At 34.8% G+C, this 21,453-nt stretch overlaps 1 protein-coding gene across 1 annotated transcript; it reads left to right on the forward strand.

Annotated features, from left to right (window-relative positions):
- Positions 1–4,045: 4,045 nt before the first annotated feature.
- LOC129299498 (brefeldin A-inhibited guanine nucleotide-exchange protein 5-like) lies at positions 4,046–21,445 on the forward strand (the record flags this gene model as incomplete). The annotated part of the gene is given in 35 exon segments (XM_054937968.1): positions 4,046–4,264; positions 4,474–4,603; positions 4,790–4,871; positions 5,450–5,693; positions 5,927–6,048; positions 6,136–6,194; positions 7,898–7,955; positions 8,041–8,125; positions 8,212–8,409; positions 8,933–8,991; positions 9,081–9,150; positions 9,234–9,302; positions 9,824–9,946; positions 10,066–10,119; positions 10,204–10,292; positions 10,404–10,500; positions 10,597–10,695; positions 10,796–10,990; positions 11,100–11,210; positions 11,300–11,484; positions 12,190–12,813; positions 12,971–13,053; positions 13,056–13,387; positions 15,801–16,040; positions 16,161–16,284; positions 16,365–16,513; positions 18,470–18,826; positions 19,508–19,674; positions 19,759–19,798; positions 19,800–20,022; positions 20,329–20,507; positions 20,610–20,726; positions 21,155–21,291; positions 21,389–21,408; positions 21,411–21,445. Coding segments are annotated over 34 exon segments (4,941 nt in total), but the record flags the coding sequence as incomplete, so codon positions are not given.
- Between the last annotated feature and the right edge of the window lie 8 nt (positions 21,446–21,453).

Genomic DNA, 21,453 nt, shown 5'->3' on the forward strand with positions numbered 1-21,453 from the left:
CTGAATTTTTGAAATTTGAACATGTTTATTAATCCGTTTATGCAGTTTTCAAGAAAGTCTCTCGGTTTTTATTATTTGTTTGTTTGAAATTTGAATCACTATAATTTAACGAAAGTAACATGATAAAAAGAAAAGCGAGAAATTTCCAGTCTGTTTAGATAATTTTTAAAATTTATCACCATGGTAATCTTTTGCCTGCAGCGAAAGTTACCAGAGGGAGACTTCTGCATTGCCTTGGACTTTTTCTTGCTCCATCAAAACAATTACTTAGACATAATAATTATTACTCAACAATTTTAAAACCCATGATACCACAAAAAAAAAAAGAACAGGAAAAAGAAAAATAAATGTAAAACATCACAAAACCCATAGATTTGATTCATAGTGCCTGTTTGGATAATTTGGAGAATCAATTTTAAGCGTTAAAATCATGATTTTGTAAAATTACATTCAAATATTCATTTTATATATGAAAATCAACCTAAAAATATGGTTTGTAGAATAATTTATATGGTTTTTGAATAAATTTTTAAAAAACTACAATTGAAAACCTACATTAAAAAACATGTAATAGTAGCTTATGATATAACCGTGATTTTAAATTCATAATTGATTTTGACATGTATAAGGTGCTTGTTTGGATTTATATCTAGAATTAATTATTTGGACCCTAACCATGGTTTTGATTAAAAAAAAAAATTCAAACACTCCCATTTTTTTCATGATCAGTTATTTGGATGAAGACCACGTTTTTGCCTAAGTTGGAGGAAGTAGCTTTTCAATTTTAATTATACAGTCATATGCATTTATCATGTCTCAAGAAGTTCCACTTGCCAAATGTGCCTAATGTGCCCCAGTGAACCATACATGCTTATTGTGTTATTGCAGCCTCTCGTGATCTCATCACGCATGCATCAATGTGATATCCGTTTTCTGTCTCAATTTTTTTTTTGTGCTCATTGGTAATTTGTTTGGTTATAATGAAATTAGTAGCATCAAGCTTTCAAAAATCTATTTTTATCGGTAAACAGGGCTCATGTCCTCCTTGAGCCAGATTTACAAAATAATTTCCAAAAAAAAAAAAGATTAAATGTGTTATTTAAGGAATCAACACAATTTTTTATAAATAGTTCACTTAACCAAACTTTTTTAATCTTTATAAAGTTTTATCAAATTTTTTTTGCTGGTCGATATAAATAGTTAAATATTAAAAAATACATACTAAAGATTCTATATTATGATAAAAATTACTAAATGTTAATATTAATATAATTTAAATTTCTATGATTAATCAAATATATAAGTTAAATATACTTGTATAGAGTTGAACAAATTTAATAATATTACTATACACAACTTTGTTAATATTTTAATTTTTAAAAGCAATTTATTTTATGGTAATTTGTACATTTACAATTACTTCTAACTAAATTATTCAAATATTTTTAATTTTATTAAAAAAAATATAACTTTGAGTCCTTACACTTCGCTCGAGTTTTGCTATAGGTTCCTATACCTTTTTTCTAATATTCTAGGTTCCTATACTTTTATTTTTTAGTGTTCTAGGAGTTATGTTTTCTCTTTTAATAAAATAAATTTCAAAAAACAATATCCAAACATTATCAAGTTATAGCATAATCAATTATAATTAAAGTTAATTATATTAATTAATTTTTTTATAATCAATTAAATTCAATTGAAATTCAAACGGGCTCAAGGGTGTTTGGATAATTTTTTAAAAATTATAGTTTTAGATTTATATTTTTAACATATATAATGGGTGTTTGAATATTTTGATAAAAATATAATTTTAAATTCATAATTGATTTTAACATATTGTAAGTGCATTTGAATATATTTTCACAAAACCATGGTTTTACCTAATTTTTAGTTCTGCTTTTCAATTTTACTTTTTGATACTAATTTTTAATTTGATTAAAATCAATCTTATTAATCAAATTTATAAATCAATTATATATATAGTATAATATAATTAATTATATTTAAAATTAATCATATTGATCAATTTTTTTCTAACGCATAGACAAACGACCCATAAAATTTAGTGTAAAACGACTGTCATAAAATAGTGCAGTTTAAGAATAAATCTTCCTATCTATTTTTTTGTTGGCCAACAATCTTGCTATCCATTTCAAATCTAACTAAAATATTTTATTATAAAAAATAAAATAAATAAATCTAACTAAATTATTTAAAGTCAAATATACAAATAGCAAATCGCGCATCCTAAGTCCTTACAAGCATCATTCACGAGCCTAATCCCACAATTTAGCTTTCCAAGAAATTATGTCATATCAGAAAAAAAGATTTCTTTTTGTTTGATTAACAAGAAACGATTTTTAGGTAGTAGATGATTCATTGTTGAAGGAACTGAGGGCTTGCAGGGGTAGGATTTGGAATGAGGAATCTAGAGAAAGGATGAGGGATATCACTGCAAAAATTGAAGAATTAATCTATTGGTGGCAGAGAGCAAGGCTGAATTTGATTAAGTTTAGGGACAGAAATTCATCTTTTTTTTTTTCTCACAACACTGCCATCCAGAGACAAATAAGAAGTAAGCCGCTACGTTTGAAGGCCGATAATGGTGATTGGTTAAAAGATATTGGAGAAATTGATGCTGTTTTTTTTTTTTTTAAACATCATAAATGTTTGTTCACATCTTCAAATCCGAGTAATATGGAAGAAGCATTAAGATATATTAGAAGATTTATTTCTGATGAAGATAATCAATTACTTGTTGCTACAGTTAATGAAGAGGAGATTAGAGATGCTGTTTTCCAGATAGGAGCCTCAAGAGTGCCTGGACTTCATGGCTATTCAGGTTTGTTTTTTAGTCCTCATGGCAGGACATTAAAAATGATGTTTGTAAAATGGCATGGGAATTTTTCGGAGAAGGTTGTAGGCTGGATATGATCAATAAAACTAGTATTGTATTAGTTTCAAAAAATGATAAACTTAAATTAGTCAACCATTACAAACCAATTGGGCTTTGCAATGTGATTTATAAGATCATTGCAAAAATTATGATGGATAGAATGAGAGGTTTGATGTTGAAGTGTGTTTATCAACAGCAGAAGGGTTTTATCTCTGAATATATGGCTCAAGATAATATAGTTGTAGTTCACGAGGCCTTTCATTATTTAAAAGGAAGGAAGGAGGGATCTAGAGTTGAAGTGGCTTTGAAGTAAGATATGAGCAAAGCATATGACGGTGTGGAATGGGAATTCTTGAAGCAAGTTTTTGTTGAAAATGGGTTTTTGGGTTACTTGGGTAAGGTGGATTATGGAATGCATCTCTTCGGTTGAATTTGAGTTGATGATTGGTGGAAGAAGTGTTGAGAAGAAAGTGGTTGATGAGTGGCTATGCGTAGATTTGGTTCAGGAGTCGTTTTATTTGAAAAATTTAGGAGGTAACTTGGTTTTCTCCTTAGTGTGTCGCCATGATAATAGGGCTGCAAATTGTTTAGTAGCATTTGGTGCTAAAGAAATTGTCCAACAGGATGGCTTAGTCAAGCGACATTCCCTTTATCAGATATCTTGCTTGCTGATGCTTCTGGGATTAAAGCTCCTTTTTCTTCACTGTGCTTGTAGGAACATGGACAAATATGATATTAGCTAATTCTCTCTCTCTCTCTCTCTCTCTTTGTTTAGGTTGTATCTAAGTTTTATTGCTTTCTGTTTTTTTGACCTTATTGGTTGTACTTAGGTTTTATTGCTTTTTGTTTTTTTTTTATAGGTTGTAGTAAGATTTTATTGCTTTCTTTTTTTCTTCTCGTTGATAAGTGGGTGTAATATTTTTTTTTCTCATCAATAAAATTGACTTTTTTTGATTAAAAAAAATATTGATGAGCTTTGAATTTGTAAGACTTCTATTTACATCATACTTTTTATTTGTTTATTAAAAATTTGGTTTTTTTTTTTTAAAGCCCAGACGCAGTCTCGACATAAGAAAAATATTCACGCAAAAAATAAAAAAATAAAAAATGCCGTTGTCGTGAACGAAATAATCTTGCCTCTAGAATCTCAGGTGGGAGTTGGGACTAAGGAAGGCTGTTTAGTCTATGGAGCGGTCCATGGTCTGAAGGGGGAGACCAGAACAGAACCATGATGGAGCTTTAGAGAAATATAGAACAGACAGATCCAAACCGTTACTTTGTCTCAATTGCTTCTTCGCTCTCCATTCTCTCATTTCTCATACTATTTACTCTGATCTACTCTCGTTTTCTTTTATTCTCATTTTCGAGGTATAATTCTCTTTCGTTTTCCCATCATTTCTGGGACATCGAATTCCTTCGTCGGCGGATGAGTTACTGATTGTGAAGACTTTTCCTTGTGTTCTTAGGATTGGCGGATCTTGTTTTGGTTTCTTTTGATCTTTAATTTAGCTGCATTTTCTTTTCGAACTGACTTATCTGGGTGGTGATCTGTGTGGCGGTTTGAATTTTGCTGTCAGGAGTATAGTCAAATAATGGCTGGAGGTGCCGCTGGGGGTTTTGTGACTCGAGCATTCGAGTCATTACTCAAAGAGTGTTCTTCTACGAAGAAGCATCCCGAGCTACAGAAGGCTCTTCAGACATACATAGGTTGCCAAACCTAGATCCTGTTTTACATTGCTTTTCTCTTCTCTTCTCTATTTCGGTTGTCGTTATGACACATGCTTTTGTCTATTCCCAGCGATCTCTTATTCTAGTCCAATTAGTGGGAATGCCGGTGCTACTACTATGCTCATGGTTTCATTAATTGCTTTGTGGATTCTATTTTCCCTTCAGATGTTACGAAAGGGGTGAACCAGATACAGCAGGCCACTCCTGCTGAGGCCAGTCAGGCTGCACCCTCTGCGGAAGATGAGAGGTAAGAGTCGCAGATTAATCTTGTTAATTTTGCATTTTTTTTTCCTGTTCTAACTTTTAATATTAGCATTGTCACACAAAAAAAAAAAAGGTTGTTATTGTCAAAGCTACTATAAAGCTCCGAGAAAAACCTGCTTTCTTTACTTTTTGGTTCTATGCATAATTTTATCATGATTTGAGAACTTTTCTTTGCATTTTAAGTTTACCATGTCATGGAGAAGGTGCATGATTCCTACTCTCCTATTAGTGTTTGGCTGCCTGGTGGTTCCATTGGGGAGTCTTTCTAGATGTTTTGTTGGCATCATTGGCATGTTAAGTGCAACGGTATTATGTTGCAAATCATTATAGTGAGAAATTATAGTTCTTTGAACATTGCCTTTTGATTTAGTCTTTGGAGCTAATACTAAATTAACTGCAATAGTATCATCAATTTTTTCTACCGTAAGCTGTTGAACAAATCAGGTAAAGGAAAATGAATCATACTTATGCGATGAGAGTGAGATCAATCCTTCCTTGTTGAATCTGGTCTTTGGAGATGTTTGGTTATAACATGTAAATATATATTTTTTGTACTTGTAGTACGCTTGATTCTGAAGCTGGAGCTGTAGCTAGAAAAGAAGCAGATCAATCACAGAAGGCTGAACATGTTATTGAGGAGCCAGATCCTAGTAGCAGGCCTAAGAGTGGAAACATTACTGCTATTTTAGCTCATGCTGGGCATACTCTTGAAGGAGCTGATGCAGAGCTGGTTTTGAAGCCACTTAGACTTGCCTTTGAGACAAAGAACTTGAAAATTCTAGAACCCGCCTTAGACTGTCTCCATGTATGTGCTCACCTTATTAATTCTATGTCTTTACCCATTAATGGAAGGAGGGAGAAACACTTCTATTTCATCATTGACCATATGTTTTATATGTATATAAATGTATGTATGTTTGCTTAAATATACACACTATTGCTAAGATGTGACATATTCTTAAATCTTACAAGTAACCATGCATATTGGTGGTAAAATGGAGAGAGTTAACTTGTTCTACTTAATTACTTTAAGCACAGAAACTTATTGCTTATGATCATTTGGAGGGAGATCCTGGGTTAAATGGTGGTAAAAATGTCCCACTATTTACAGAAATTCTGAACATGGTTTGCAGTTCTATTGACAATTCATCACCTGACAGGTGCGCATCAATGTTATTTTTTTTTTAAATGCATTTCTGAATTCAAGTTTCTTATTTCACTTATTTAATCGGATGAATCAAATGTAGTACTATACTCCAAGTGCTGAAGGTACTTCTTACTGCTGTCGCCTCCGCAAAGTTCAGAGGTACTGTTATTTTGATAAATCAAATCCATTTTCTTGTGATGCTTGTCCGCTGTTAATAATTTATTACCTTGTGCGGAACATTCTTGGGATCTTGCATATAGGTTTTAGTTTAATGTATCTTGTTTTTACTTTAGTTGTGGTAAGCGAAGTGAGTGTATTTTGTGTACTAGTAAATGGTTAATAATATATTGTTCATTAAAGTCAAACTTTTCTCAAAAGGAGCCCGAATTTCATGTTTAATTAGAATTCTTTTTTATTATTTAAATATTTTTTTTATTATTTCACGTAAAGATAAAATTCGAAATGAGCACGTACGCGAAAAAGTGAGGGTGGCACCTATTGAGGAAAAAATGGTAGAAAATCGGTTGAGATGGTTTAGACATGTACAAAGAAGATCAAGGGAGGCACCGGTGAGAAGAGTGGAACATATAACTTTGAGTCCGATTAAGAGAGGTAGAGGAAGGCCTAAGAGAACACTCTTGGAAGTTGTTGAACGCGATCTCTTAATTAATAATATTCCTAAAAGTTTGATAAATGATAGAGTACAATGGTGTCTTGCAATCCATGTAGCCGACCCCACCTAATGGGATAAAGGCTTGTTGTTGTTGTTGTTGTTGTTGAGTATCTTGCGTTCATTTTAATGGCTATTGCATTATCAGAAGTGAAGATACCTGTAAGAGTAGGTTTAACAGAATTTTATCCTCGTTTATCTTTCAATAACCTAAGGTAACTAAGGAAATTTGTTGATGACTTTCTCTCTTTAGCTTTCATTATTTCTGGCCAAAAAAAAAAAGCTTTCATTGTTTGTTTTGGCTGCATGTTGCCTTCATATTTGTTTTTATATTTGAGAAGTGAAAGATGATAGTTAGTTATGAGGCTTTCAGTCTAGAACTAGAATTCTCATTCCCATTTCTTTTTTGTATACAATTTACATTCCAATTCTAGTCCATTTAAAAGAGTCCACTTTAATGCATTGACTGGAATCTTTTTTGTAAGCACCTTGCTTATGTGATACAGTAACAGGAGTGAACTGAAACTGATAGGTGGTTAAATACAGTATAAAATTTCAGTCAACAGATCTACAAGATCTGGAATAGTTGGCTAATTTTGGCTAATTTTCCTTCTGCCAAATTTATTGATTATTGATTTGAAATGTATCGAAATGGTGCAAAGTCTGAGATAGAAACAGAGCCCTCCAATTGGGCATAACGCGGGAATACCTTATCAATGAGTTATGATGCTTCTAATTGATGATGATTGCATTTTAACGGAGAACACAGTGCTTTTAAACTGGGTTATTTCTCTGTGAAGGTCTGCTGTTATCTATAATCACTTTATTGCTAATTGTTTTTTTTTTTTGTGGGGGGGGGGGGGCGTTCTATGTTTTAGACAAAGAACTTAAGGGGCACATTACTGCTTCCTTTCTTGTGCTATCACAATTTATTTTCAGTCATGGCATTGGTTTGTTCAATGTAATCATACAGTACTCTGGGACTATAGATACATGCATGCTTCTAGCTGCGCTGTGTCAGACTGATTTTCTTATGGTCCTTTGCATAGAGAATTACTTTTTCTGCCATAACATGCGGTGGTTCTCTGCTCTGTTTTCTCTTTGTTTTAGTTTTTGGATCTTTTTTTCTATGTTTCTTTGAGTGTGTTTTTTGGAACCCATCTTCATGTTATAATGCCTGTCCCTTGTTCAGTGCATGGGGAGCCTTTGCTGGGAGTTATTCGAGTATGCTACAATATTGCTTTGAACAGGTACTATTGCTTCTTGTTTATTCTCCGAGGCTTGTAATATTAGTATTCACTACTTACCAGTTACATTCATTGCCTGGATATATAGCAAGAGTCCTATAAACCAAGCAACAGCGAAGGCAATGTTGACACAGATGATCAGCATCATTTTAAGAAGAATGGAAACTGATCAGGTGTGGAATTCAAATCCCTTGCATTTAGCATCTTTGGAGTATAACTGTAATGGCATGCCATTGGTGATGTCTATCAAAATATCCAGGTTGAATTTTCATCTGGATCTGTTGTACATTCGGAGGAAGCTTCATCAGAGAATTTGAACACAAAAATTGAGGAAGCTTCCAAGGGGGATTCAAATGACAAAGAAATGACTCTAGGTGATGCGCTTAGCCAAATCAAGGATGCATCTCCAACATCGCTTGAGGAACTTCAAACTCTTGCTGGCGGTGCTGATATCAAGGTGAAAGATGTGCATGTGTATTTCTTTTAGATAAAGTTCATTAAGGGGAGGGTAAGATATAAATGAGGATGACTGAGTATCATCCTAAGAAGATAATTGAGGATAAGATAGCTGTTAGAATCCTATTGAGTCTCACATTGGGTAGTATTAGATGTCTAAATAGGCCTATAAGTCTCGGGGTTTTGACTTCCTAACTGACCAGTCTTTTGGAAGAGAATCTCCTTTGGGCTTGCACAATAGCTACCTTGGATGGCTGTAACTGACAAGATGGATGAATGTGCTACCAAGAGTGGAGCTGTTGCGGATGTTGGCTATGAAGGGTGGGTCTCTGTAAGGATCCTGTCAAACCCCATGTTGGGTAATTTGGGATGCATAAGTGGATTTATAAGTCTTTGAGGCTCTTCCTAATAAGCTAGTCTTTTGGGGGAGATTCTCCTCTAGGCTTGTTACAGTAGTTAAAAAAAGTGCATATTATGTATCTAATAAAGTATATATTGTACCTTTTCTTTTACGTGTTGTACAGGGCTTAGAGGCTGTACTTGACAAGGCTGTGCATATTGAAGATGGTGAAAAGATAATCCGGTATGAATATGATATTATCCTTTTGGTTTTACATTGTATATCTTTTACTCAGAGTAGATGTTCAGACTATTAGTCTTGTTTCTTTCAAGAGGAATTGATTTAGAGAGCATGGGTATTGCACAACGTGATGCTCTGCTGGTCTTCCGTACTCTTTGCAAGGTAGGTTGTCTGTTCATTGTGATATTGGAATCGCAGTTAACTCCTCGTTAACCTCTCTTTTGCTCTGTGCATTAATTTGGCAGATGGGTATGAAAGAAGATAGTGATGAAGTTACAACCAAAACACGGATATTGTCCCTTGAACTTCTGCAGGTGATGAAGTGACTTAATATCTGCTTCTGGCTTTTAATTTGATTAGTTAGTCAAATAATGCAGCATCATGGATGGGGTATTGTATTCCTCATCCCCAAACATGTAGAAAAATATTTGGCCCATCCTTGGGTCTATGCCAGCGTGGTTAACAAAGTGTACCTCCATCTTTCTCTTTTGAATCCCCTGCGGGAAAATTTTCTAAATGAAAGTTGTTCACAAGTTGAGACTTGTTTACTTCAAATCAATTCATATAAAATCACAACCAAAAAAAAAAAATTGGAATTCTCTGAAACACCAAAAGAATGCAATAGGGGTATCCATAGGGATATTTTACCTATCCCTATTTACAGGCATTCGGAAATAATTTCTTGACAGGAAAGAGGTTGATATATTGTTTAGCAATCTTCATTCTTCGATATTTGATTTTCAGGATTACCTGTTTTTGAAAGTTACTAGTTTGTTTGTTCCATGCTAAGTGTTTGATTGTTCTCATCTCAAGGATCCTTTGTTTTCTTTTTCAGGGTTTGTTGGAAGGAGTTAGCCATTCATTTACAAAGAACTTTCATTTTATTGATTCAGTGAAGGCTTATCTTTCATATGCATTATTGCGAGCTTCAGTCTCACAATCCCCTGTCATATTTCAGGTTGTGTTTTCTTTCTTTCTTCTTTTTTTTGTTTTTTTTGTTTTTTGAATCTGGTTATCTTTCCTCACTTACTTAAAGTGGTTTGTGAAACTTATGGTGATTATGTACTTTTTTGACAGTATGCCACTGGAATATTCTCTGTGCTGTTACTGCGATTCAGGGAGAGCCTCAAAGTATGTATATCATATTGCAGATGTTACAGTAGCTTCTTGCTACAGAAATACTGTTAATTTGATGGGTTTTTTTCTTTTTTCAAGGGTGAAATAGGCATATTCTTTCCCTTGATAGTTCTAAGACCACTTGATGGTTCAGAATTTCCAGTCAACCTAAAACTAAGTGTTCTTCGGTATAATGCTCTTCTTTTGCCAACTAGAAAAGTGCTGTAGTATGCATATTTATATATCTCTTATGTTTTCATATAAATCTGTTTTCATATCAAGTATGGATGGCTCTGCAGGATGTTAGAGAAAGTAAGCAAGGATCCGCAGATGCTTGTTGACATTTTTGTTAACTATGATTGTGATCTTGAGGCACCAAACTTGTTTGAACGAATGGTATAGTCTTATATTAATATTTTCTTTCATGCAATGAACAGAATTTAAGATTTTAATTCACTGATGAGCAATCTGTTTTTCAATTTTAATATATAGGTTACATCTCTATCCAAAATAGCTCAAGGGATTCAAAATACTGATCCTAACTCAGTTGCTGTGTCTCAATCATCTTCAATTAAAGGCTCGTCACTCCAAGTATGTTTAATAGATGATTTCTTTTATAAAAGTCACTATTTAACTGAGCTACATCCTAACTAAATTTGTCGGTGCACCTCTGCATTCTTTATCCTTTCAGGGTCTGGTAAATGTTCTTAAATCACTGGTTGATTGGGAGAAATCACATAAAGAATTGGAGAAGTTAAGAAATAGTAACCTTCATGAGGGGGTTTCAGCTGGGGACTCTGTAGAAATAAGATCCAGGGATGATGTAACCAGCGATTTTGAGAAGGCAAAGGCTCATAAAACTACATTGGAGGCTGCTGTTGCTGAGGTAACCAAATTTATGTGCTTGAAACTTATAAGGACCAATTTGCTGAACTTCCTTGTTTAATGCTCGGCATGCAGTTGGGGCCTAACTAATGGTTTTAATGATCTTTTAGTTCAACAGGAAACCAGTGAAAGGGGTGGAGTATCTAATATCAAATAAGTTGGCAGAGAACACACCTGCTTCAGTTGCTCAATTTTTGAAAACCACTCCAAATCTGGACAAGGTTGTAACTCATTTTTTATAATATAGTTTATAATCTAACATCGTATACAAGTTTGATTTGTAATATATAACGTAGCTTTTGGCTTTCAGGCTACAATTGGTGATTATTTAGGTCAGCATGAAGAGTTTCCCCTTGCTGTGATGCATGCTTATGTTGATTCCATGAACTTTTCTGGCATGAAGTTTGATTCTGCAATCCGAGAATTTCTCAAAGGGTTCCGACTTCCAGGTGAAGCTCAAAAGATAGACCGAATCATGGAAAAGTTTGCAGAGAGGTAACACCTGTTTTATTTTTTATTTGTCCTAGCTTTTGGCTTTTCTTTCCCCTTGACCAAGTAGGGTTTGATAGTCTGTCTTAAGACATAAGTCATCAAATAGATGTCATAACAAAAAAGTTAATTCTTAAGAATGACTGTGGGCCTATCTATAGGTTTACTGAACAAATCTAATTGAATTGAAACTCACAAAGTTTAATTCAATGAAGACACGCCTAAGAGAACCCTAATAAAACTCTGCTAAGGGTTAGACTTAAAAAAAACACCTGAAATTTGCAATTACTGACCTTAAATCCAAATTATAATTACATCATTAGTTAATTTAAAATATATTTTCCTATTTGTCTGAATTACTACTTTACTCCTGGATGTGGAAGGGTAGTTAAACTTGAAATTTGTGGTGTGCATATGCTGTTTATATGGAAACACCTCTGAACATATGAAAACATCTTGTGTGGTTTGAAAGAGGTATAGATACTACTACTATTACAACTGCCATCATCACTATCATTGTCATTTTTTTTTTTTGCTTGCCATTCAAGGAAAAAAAAACACTTAACATGTAGCGTTTACTTTTTTGTTTGTTTAGAAAAAAACACAAGTTAGATTTGTGTATGATGGGCATTCTACAGTACATGTGCCGGATAATTTGATACTTTGTACTGATTGAGGTGATAATTTATTTGCATCTCTTGTCTGTGGCAGATATTGTGCAGATAATCCAGGTCTTTTCAAAAATGCAGATACAGCATATGTTCTTGCATATGCTGTTATTTTGTTGAATACTGATGCACATAACCCAATGGTGTGGCCTAAAATGTCCAAGTCTGATTTTATACGTATGAATGCCATGAATGATGCTGAAGAATGTGCTCCTACAGAAATGCTGGAAGACATTTATGATTCCATAGTCAAAGAAGAGATTAAAATGAAAGAAGATGCATCTCTTATGGGAAAAAGCAGCAGGCAAAAGCCAGAAAATGAAGAGGGACGTCTTGTCAGTATTCTTAATCTGGCTCTCCCCAAAAGGATGTCATCTGTAGATGCCAAAGCTGAGAGTGAAGAAATCGTTAAGAAAACACAGGCTATATTCAGAAATAAGGGTGTTAAAAAGGGGGTATTTTACACTTCTCAGCAGATTGAACTTGTAAGGCCCATGGTAGAAGCTGTTGGGTGGCCGTTGCTTGCTACATTCTCTGTAACCATGGAAGAAGGTGAGAATAAGCCTCGTGTTCTTCTATGCATGGAGGGTTTTAAAGCTGGCATTCATATTACGTACGTGCTTGGAATGGATACCATGCGCTATGCTTTTTTAACATCCCTTGTCAGGTAAATGATCCTTTCAACTTGCTCTCCTGCCATTTTAAATAATTGTGTAATTCTTTATTTTGACTTATATCATGCTTGTGCATTGGCATGCCATATGGCAACCTTGATGTTTATGAAAGTAGAACATATTCATTTAGTTCCTTAGTTGATACTTCAGGTTTACTTTCTTACATGCCCCAAAGGAAATGCGTAGTAAAAATGTGGAAGCCATGCGGACATTGTTGGTTCTTTGCGACTCAGAACAGATGCCCTTCAAGACACATGGAATGCAGTTTTGGAATGTGTTTCTCGCCTTGAATTCATAGTATCAACTCCAGCAATATCTTCCACTGTGATGCTTGGGTCAAATCAAATCTCCAAGGATGCTGTAGTTCAATCTCTAAAAGAGTTGGCTGGAAAACCTGCTGAAAAAGTATTTGTTAATAGTGTTAAGCTGCCTGGTGATTCAGTTGTGGAATTCTTCACTGCTCTTTGTGGTGTATCAGCTGAAGAACTAAAACAAACGCCAGCTCGTGTTTTCAGCCTTCAAAAACTTGTTGAGATTAGCTACTACAATATGGCTCGTATACGTATGGTATGTCTTTTATCAAATGAAGTTGTATGTCTTTTCTTTTTCTTTGTTTGTTGTGGTCTAGCATAAATTGATTTTGGTATGATCTTCTACTTAGTTTACCTTTCAAATTGTTTATCACAAGCTATTGTTTGTTCCTTGTTTTCTGTGTATTGACTAAAATCTTTTGACATAATAGCTCTTAAGTGAAGGTGAGATGGGTAGCTGATCAACATTATATCACTATAACAACAACATCAAGTTTAGCCTCATTAGGTGGGGTTAGTTTCATGGATTACACGATTCATTATGCTCTATCAACAACCATACTTTTTGGCATATTGTTAACTAACAGGTCTCATTTAACAACTTCATTAAGTCCTTTTGATCTTCCTCTACCCTTCATAGGACTGAAGACCATATGTTTCACCCTCTTCTCGATGCCTTCTATAGCCTTCTTTGTATATGTCCATACCATCTTAAACAATTTTCTATCATTTTCTTCTTAATAGATGCCATGCCTACTTTTTTCATATAAAAGTACAAGAGATGAGAATGTTACGATGGATGTGCGGACATACACGTAAAGATAAAATTCGAAATGAGCACATACGCGAAAAGTGAGGGTGGCACTTATTGATTTCGGTTGAGATGGTTTGGGCATGTACAAAGAAGACCAAGGGAGGCCACCAGTGAGAAGAGTGGAACATATAACTTTGAGTCCGATTAAGAGAGGTAAAGGAAGGCCTAAGAGAACTCTTGGAAGTTATTGAATGCGATCTCTTAATTAATATATTTCTAAAAGCTTGATAAATGATAGAGCACAATGGTGTCTTGCAATCCATGCAGCCGACCCCACCTAGTGGGATAAAGGCTTGTTGTTGTTGTTGTTTATGCTCAATTGCTCATTGCGAATTTTAGTTTTCTAGTATACTGGCACATCTATTTCAACACCCTCATCTTTGCTACTCCAACTTTTGTTTTTGTTATCCCTTTAAAACTGTTAACATTTACTACCATATAATACAACTGGTCTTATAACAATTTAATAAACCTTTCCTTTTAAGTTTATTGTGCACTTTTCAACAAGAAGTTTGATCCCACTAGGTGGGGTTGATTATATGAATTGCATGACAGCATTGTACTCTATTAATGACCAAATCTCTATAAATATTGTTAATAAGAATATCCCTTTTAATAATTTCATTTAGTGTTCTCTTTGGTCTTTCTCAACTCCTCTATTCACAAGACTTAGAATTGTCTATTCCACCCTTCTCACCTGTGCATTGGTCTTTTTTTGAACAAATAATGCATGGCCTTTCTCCATTTGAACCACCTGAATTGTCTTATGCATAGCGTTCTCATCAATTTTAGCGTCATTTTGAATAATTACTTCTAATATCTAAACTTTTTCACTATTGGTATGATCCATCTCTAAATGTAACCTCTAAATCACAACTAACTGGCCTCTTATGAAAATTACAATGCTTTGGTATGATCCATCTCAAAATGTAACCTCTAAATCACAACTAACTGGTCTCTTATGAAAATTACAATGGATATCTTTTGTTTTACTTCAATTCAAGCAGAAACCCTTGGACTCCTAGATTCTTTTTCATAACTCAAGTTTGGAGTCTTCTCTTGACTTTACAATGAGAATTATATCATTCGCAAAAGGCATGCATTTGGGGATTCCTTTTTGTATATGCTTAGTTAGAACATCTAAAATAAGAGCTCAAAGATGATCCTTGATATAGGCCAATCCTTATAAAAAAACTCCTTTGTTTCAACGCCATATGTTCTTACACTAGTTGTTTCCTCCTTATATATATTTTGTATGCTTTAATATATGCAACACGGACACTTATCTTTTTTAAGGCTTTCAAAAGTACTTCTGTTGATGCATAATCATAAGCTTTTTCCGCATCACTGAAAAAACATGTGTAAATCTCTTTCGTTGCTTTGATACGTTTCTATTAATTCCCTTAGCAAATAAATCGCTTGTGTTGTAGCCCTTCTTAGCTTGAATCCAAATTGGTTCTTAGAAATACCACTCTCCAACTTTAGCTTGTGTCAACATTAGATTACTAATTAATGGTATTAATGCAAATATCATGATGTGAAAATTATTTATGGTGGCTTTTGTTTTAATTTGGATCATCAATTTGTGGTGATGATTGCATACCTTTCTCCTGTGGTACATTTCCTGATCATACACGTGCACACATGCATTTGAAAGCCTCTCATTGTGGAATGATACGGAGTGTGATTTTGCTCAAACCTTTTATCACCTTTAAGATGAATGAAATCTTATTCTTCACATTAAATTGTGAGCCTATTGCGTGCTTCCATGTAACTGTGGAGTCTTTTGATGCTGCTGTGAACGTGCTGGGGTATAACTAAGAAATTTGAAAATTCTTATTGATTTGTCTTCCAGGTCTGGGCTAGAATATGGAATGTTCTGGCAAATCACTTTATATCAGCTGGGAGTCATCATGATGAGAAAATTGCTATGTATGCCATAGATTCTCTAAGACAGCTTAGTATGAAGTATTTGGAGCGTGATGAGCTGGCCAATTTCACCTTCCAAAATGACATTCTCAAACCATTTGTTGTCCTCATGCGTAATAGTCAAAACGAAACCTTAAGGAGCCTGATTGTTGACTGCATTGTTCAGGTCTGTCTTCATTGGTTTTCCCACATCGTTTCTTTTTTATTTCGGTTATTTTTGTAAATTGGCTTCCTCCTTATTTGTGACATATTTGCTAAACACAGTTAGTGGTTGTTTTTATTTCAGATGATCAAATCTAAGGTTGGGAGCATAAAGTCTGGATGGCGTAGTGTCTTTATGATTTTTACAGCTGCTGCGGATGATGAATTGGAATCAATTGTTGAGAGTGCATTTGAGAATGTTGAGCAGGGTAGGAATGACTTTCTTTGATCTTGCCATCATGGTTGCATGTTGCATTTTTGTGTATTTTGACTCTTGGTGTGTTTGCAGTTATCTTGGAACACTTTGATCAAGTAGTTGGGGATTGTTTCATGGACTGCGTAAATTGTCTTATTAGGTTTGCCAACAACAAAGTTTCACATCGGATAAGTTTGAAGGCCATTGCACTCCTGCGTATCTGTGAGGATCGCCTTGCAGAGGTTTGTTTGTTTTTATTGGGAATTTGAAATTTTATATCATTGTCATGTCTTGAGATTCTAATTATCCAAAGGAGGCTGAATGTGTGGATGTTGTTTCATCATCACAGCCAGTATTGTTTAACCAATCTTTGTATCCATGATGATGCATAGTCTCAGACTGCATCCTATATTATGGGTGATCCGTGATCCATGCCAATATCTTTGCTTTTCTGAGTGTATAGAATCTGAAGTTTAGATTTTAGAAAGAACATGATAAGACACCCTGGCTTAACACACACTAACAGCTCCAAGAATGAAAATAAAAAGGTCTGTAATGGCAGTGGAAGCTCAAACACTTGATGGACCAGAGAGAATGTGTTCTACAGTTCAAACAATTCAACTCAGAAACTGATTCAAGCCAAAACGCACCGCAGTTACACAGCACAACAGCAAAGAGAGTTGATAAAACAAGGAGAAGCTAACTTTTTGAGAACCCAGCACTGTCCCAACTCTTCCTACCAAAAAGTTCTCCTCTTTAATAAAGCTGGTAATCTCTACTGAAATACTCTCTTGACCACCCCTTCTGACCATTGCAGCTTGAGATCCTCCTTTCTCCCTGTTCCACTGACTCTTGGATGTAGGACACTACAAATAATGGAGGAACAGAGGCAGAGAGAAGGAAAAGGAGGGAGATTTGGAAGAAATAGAGGGGGAGGAAAAGGGAGGATGATTAATGGTTAACAAGCCAAAATAATTTTATTAGCAACTGCTGGAGACAACTTATTAGTAACCTCGTGCACATGGTTTTGGGCTCACAATTAGTGGGCTTGTTTGGTATTTCTGTTAATTTATTGGTAGAATGACATTCGGGTGTTCTGTGGGAATTATTGACACTTTGGTCTCTTGAAACAATGACCCTTTTGAGATTGACAACCATGATATATTAACAGCTCTCTCTTTGGCCAAAGAAAAAAAAAAACAACTCTCTCTCTCTCTCTCTCCTCTCTCTCTCTCTCTGTTTTTTTTGGTAGGGACCAAAATGTTAATAATTCCCTCACAGAGACTCAAATGTCATTCTCTTTCTCCCTACTTTATTTTATCTATTTTGATTTTGTTATCATTTAATTGTTATCTGGTTATTTGATTTTAAAATGTTACTCCCTGATGGGTAGGGATTTAGGAAGGATGACTTTAACCTCTTATAGCTCGCTTTTTATCTTTTGCTTTTATCATCGGAATAAGATGAACCTGGTCAGTGTCTTCCTTTTGAACTGATCGACATTTCCCAAATCAATATCTACCTATTTTCCTGCTACAATAACCAATCAAAAGCTAGCAACAACCTTGACCCTAATGACTAATTTATAGATATATAGCTCTTGGGATAGCTTTCAATAGTGCATAGATGAAAGATAATGTTAAATCCTAGTAAGAGATAATTTAGCTAATAACTAATGCTGTTTAAATGAAACAAAAGGTATTAGGTTTTACTTCCTGATCATCATCTTAATTAAACTATCATTTCCCATATTTGTCTTTAATCCCTAATTTACGTTCACAAATAATTAATATCTTTTCTTTTCTCCATTACTCTTCTAGCATACACCCTTGTTTCTACTTCTTGCTGTCTGCTCTCTGCTATATATATATATATATATATTGGTTGTGGTATGTTGATTTGCTCGATAATTCCACGAAGATACAATTTTGTAAACAAGAAGTTCTAACTTCTGTTGATCTTTTGTGTTTATGGTAAGACAAAACAACCTTTGGCATTGGTACCATGTTGTGCAGTGCACTATCTGACCTGTAGAATGCACTAGATTTTTAGCAATGTTTCTAGAAGCCTGGGCATAAGGATTCACAATGTGGAAATTTTACTTATCTTTTATCAATTGGTTTCTTTTCAAGTCATGCTCTTAGCGTTTGCTTGTTACAAAATCATGCACAATGTTTTAAATTGCTTGTATGCTTTAGGGTCTTATTCCTGGAGGTGCTTTGAAGCCTATTAACACAGACGCAGATGCAACTTTTGATGTGACTGAGCATTATTGGTTCCCAATGTTGGCTGGTTTATCTGATTTAACATCAGATATGAGACCAGAGGTGAGAAGCTGTGCGCTTGAAGTCCTGTTTGATTTACTGAATGAAAGAGGCAGCAAGTTCTCTTCATCATTTTGGGAGAACATATTCCATCGTGTTCTATTTCCCATTTTTGATCATGTGAGACAAGCTGGAAAGGACGGCATTGTTTCTTCTGATGATGCATGGCTTCGTGAAACAATCATACATTCCCTTCAGCTGCTCTGCAACCTTTTCAACACTTTCTACAAGGTAAACTAGAGAACTAAGAACATTATTTTCCTTGTGACTCGACTGCTTCTTAGCCGGGTATTCTAGTTCTAGATATGTAATTGGGGTTGTTCATCTTGATGCTAAGTTTTAATATGGTAAACTCAGTATGACAGCTGCCAGGACCTATTTGGTTCCTTTCATTGTTCAAATAGCAATATTAAAAACAGCTTGAAACCAATGTGTCTTTTTGCTAGTTGGTACTTTCTTCAGATTAGCGAGACTCTGAATTTCTCGGAAAGTGAAGAATAACACTACTGAAGTTCTTTGAAATGAATTAAGATGTGCTTCCAGTGAGGAGATTTGTTCAGTTGAGAGGTGAAAAAAGAAAACTAGATATTCTGAATCGTTTACTACAGATGATGAATATGTATCATGGAAACTTGTGAACAAGAAATTCATATATCAAAACAGTTGATTTACTTGTTAGAGTTTCATTATTGGGGACCATTGAAGGTTCTTCTTTGAAATACTGTTTTTTAACATGTACATTTGCTGCTTGAAGACTTAATGCACTTACATCATTGATGCCTTAAACTTGAAGGATCTATTAACATCTTCAAATGAAACGAGGAATTTGAGTTCAGTTTTTCAAATTTTCTTGTCAATTATTTTACTGTGGTTGTGTTTAAAAAGATTACCCATGAGACAACTTTCTTCCAGGAAGTTTGTTTTATGCTGCCACCTCTCCTGGCTTTGCTGTTAGATTGTGCCAAGAAGCCTGATCAAACTGTGGTCTCAATATCTCTTGGTGCCTTGGTTCATCTAATTGAAGTTGGGGGACATCAGTTCAGCGAAGCTGACTGGAATACACTGCTGAAAAGCATAAGGTACTTTTTGTTTTGTTTTCTGAAGATGTTCTGTGATGAAAAACCCTTATTAATAGGGTCTGTCTATTTAACTTTGATCTTCAGCGATGCTGCATATACAACACAACCGCTTGAGCTGCTTAATAACCTTCAGCATTGAAAATCTGAGAAATTATGGAGGCATAGATAGAAATTCAGATACCAATGCAGGTGATAGTCTTACTGTAAAGTCTATTGACATTGAGGCGGTGGGTGTCCGTCAGCTTAATGTCAATGATAATGGAAAACTATCCCCTCGAGCTTACTCAAGTACAAATGTTGATGGAGTTGAAGGTTCAGTGTTGCAAACAAATTCAGACAGATCTGAAGGTCAGGTTCTTCAAAATATACAGTAAACTTCATATTTATGCATGCTTTGCTTTTTGGGGATTATCAGAATGACATTAAATGGACATGGTATGCATTTTTAACATGATGGATATTTTCCCTTTTGAAAATGGTCTTTGACTGCTGTGGGTTTTGACAACAATGGTCTTTGACTTATATAAATTTTGGCCAGTGGTCCTTGATTGCTATTTTACCTTTGAAAATGGAAAGCCATGATGGATGTGAAATCACTAATTTCAACTTTCTTTCTACATTGAACTGACTTTAGAGCTGACTTTATTACTGTAGGCCTACCATCACCATCTGGAAGATCTCCCAGACTGGCAGATGCTGGAGGCCTCAAGCGGAATCAAACATTGGGTCAACGTATTATGGGAAATATGATGGACAATCTCTTCCTCAGAAATCTTACTTCCAAATCTCAAAACAGAACTTCAGATGCTTCTCAGCCTCCTTCTCCAGCTGTGGTATTATGCTAGATATGATTATCTTCTGCTGATCTTTTGTCATCGGTTTTAGAATTATTGTATATGGTTTAATTATTTTGATTTGATTTGATACCATTTTAGGTTACTGACGCTGTAGAACCTGATACCAAGGATGAAGAGAGTCCTTTGCTAGTTACTGTCAGGGGCAAGTGCATTACTCAATTACTACTGCTTCTTGGTGCAGTCGATGGTATTCAGGTTTGTCTACAATTGTTTTTCCTGGGGTAATCTCACATTTTTGGGTTCCCTTTAATAGCTATATAACTGATTTATTTAATTAACAATGACTGGTAACATTCATTTTGAAGGTTTCAGTATTTGAAATAGGATATAATTTCTCTATTGGTCTTCCTATTATTTGTTTACTTAGTGAAGGTTGAACTTAAACTTCGAAGTGCATATTTATGTAAGGAGTGGTTGTACTTCAAGACCCATCATGGATTTTGTAATTGGATGGTTGGTGTGGGAAGCTTTATTATCTATTATAGGCTGGAGCAGAAGTTTTGAAATTTGGGTTGAGAGTTCTATGAAGTTCTTGTCATTAACCATACAGTGAAGTTCAGTGTCAATGAAGGGAGAGGGGTGGGTTTGGTACTTCCCTAGTGAACAGTTCTATTTGTTTGCAGAAGAAATACTGGAGCAAGTTAAAAGCACAGCAGAAAATTGCTGTAATGGACATTTCGGTGTCTCTGTTGGAGTTTGCTGCTTCATATAACTCATCCACCAACCTTAGAACCCGGATGCACCAGATGCCTGAGGATAGGTAGTCAATAAATTAATCTGTTTTTCTTTGCTGATTGTGTTGAAATTCCTCTATCATTGGAATGGAGCTCTAAATCACCTCAATTATTCTTGAGCAGGCCACCCATCAATCTTCTTCGCCAGAATTAGCTGGTACTAGCATATATTTGGAAATCTTACAGAA

The sequence above is a fragment of the Prosopis cineraria genome, unplaced genomic scaffold (assembly GCF_029017545.1).
Source record: "Prosopis cineraria cultivar Desert tree isolate PC_DT_omini unplaced genomic scaffold, ASM2901754v1 PC1179, whole genome shotgun sequence".
Classification (NCBI taxonomy): domain Eukaryota; kingdom Viridiplantae; phylum Streptophyta; class Magnoliopsida; order Fabales; family Fabaceae; genus Prosopis; species Prosopis cineraria.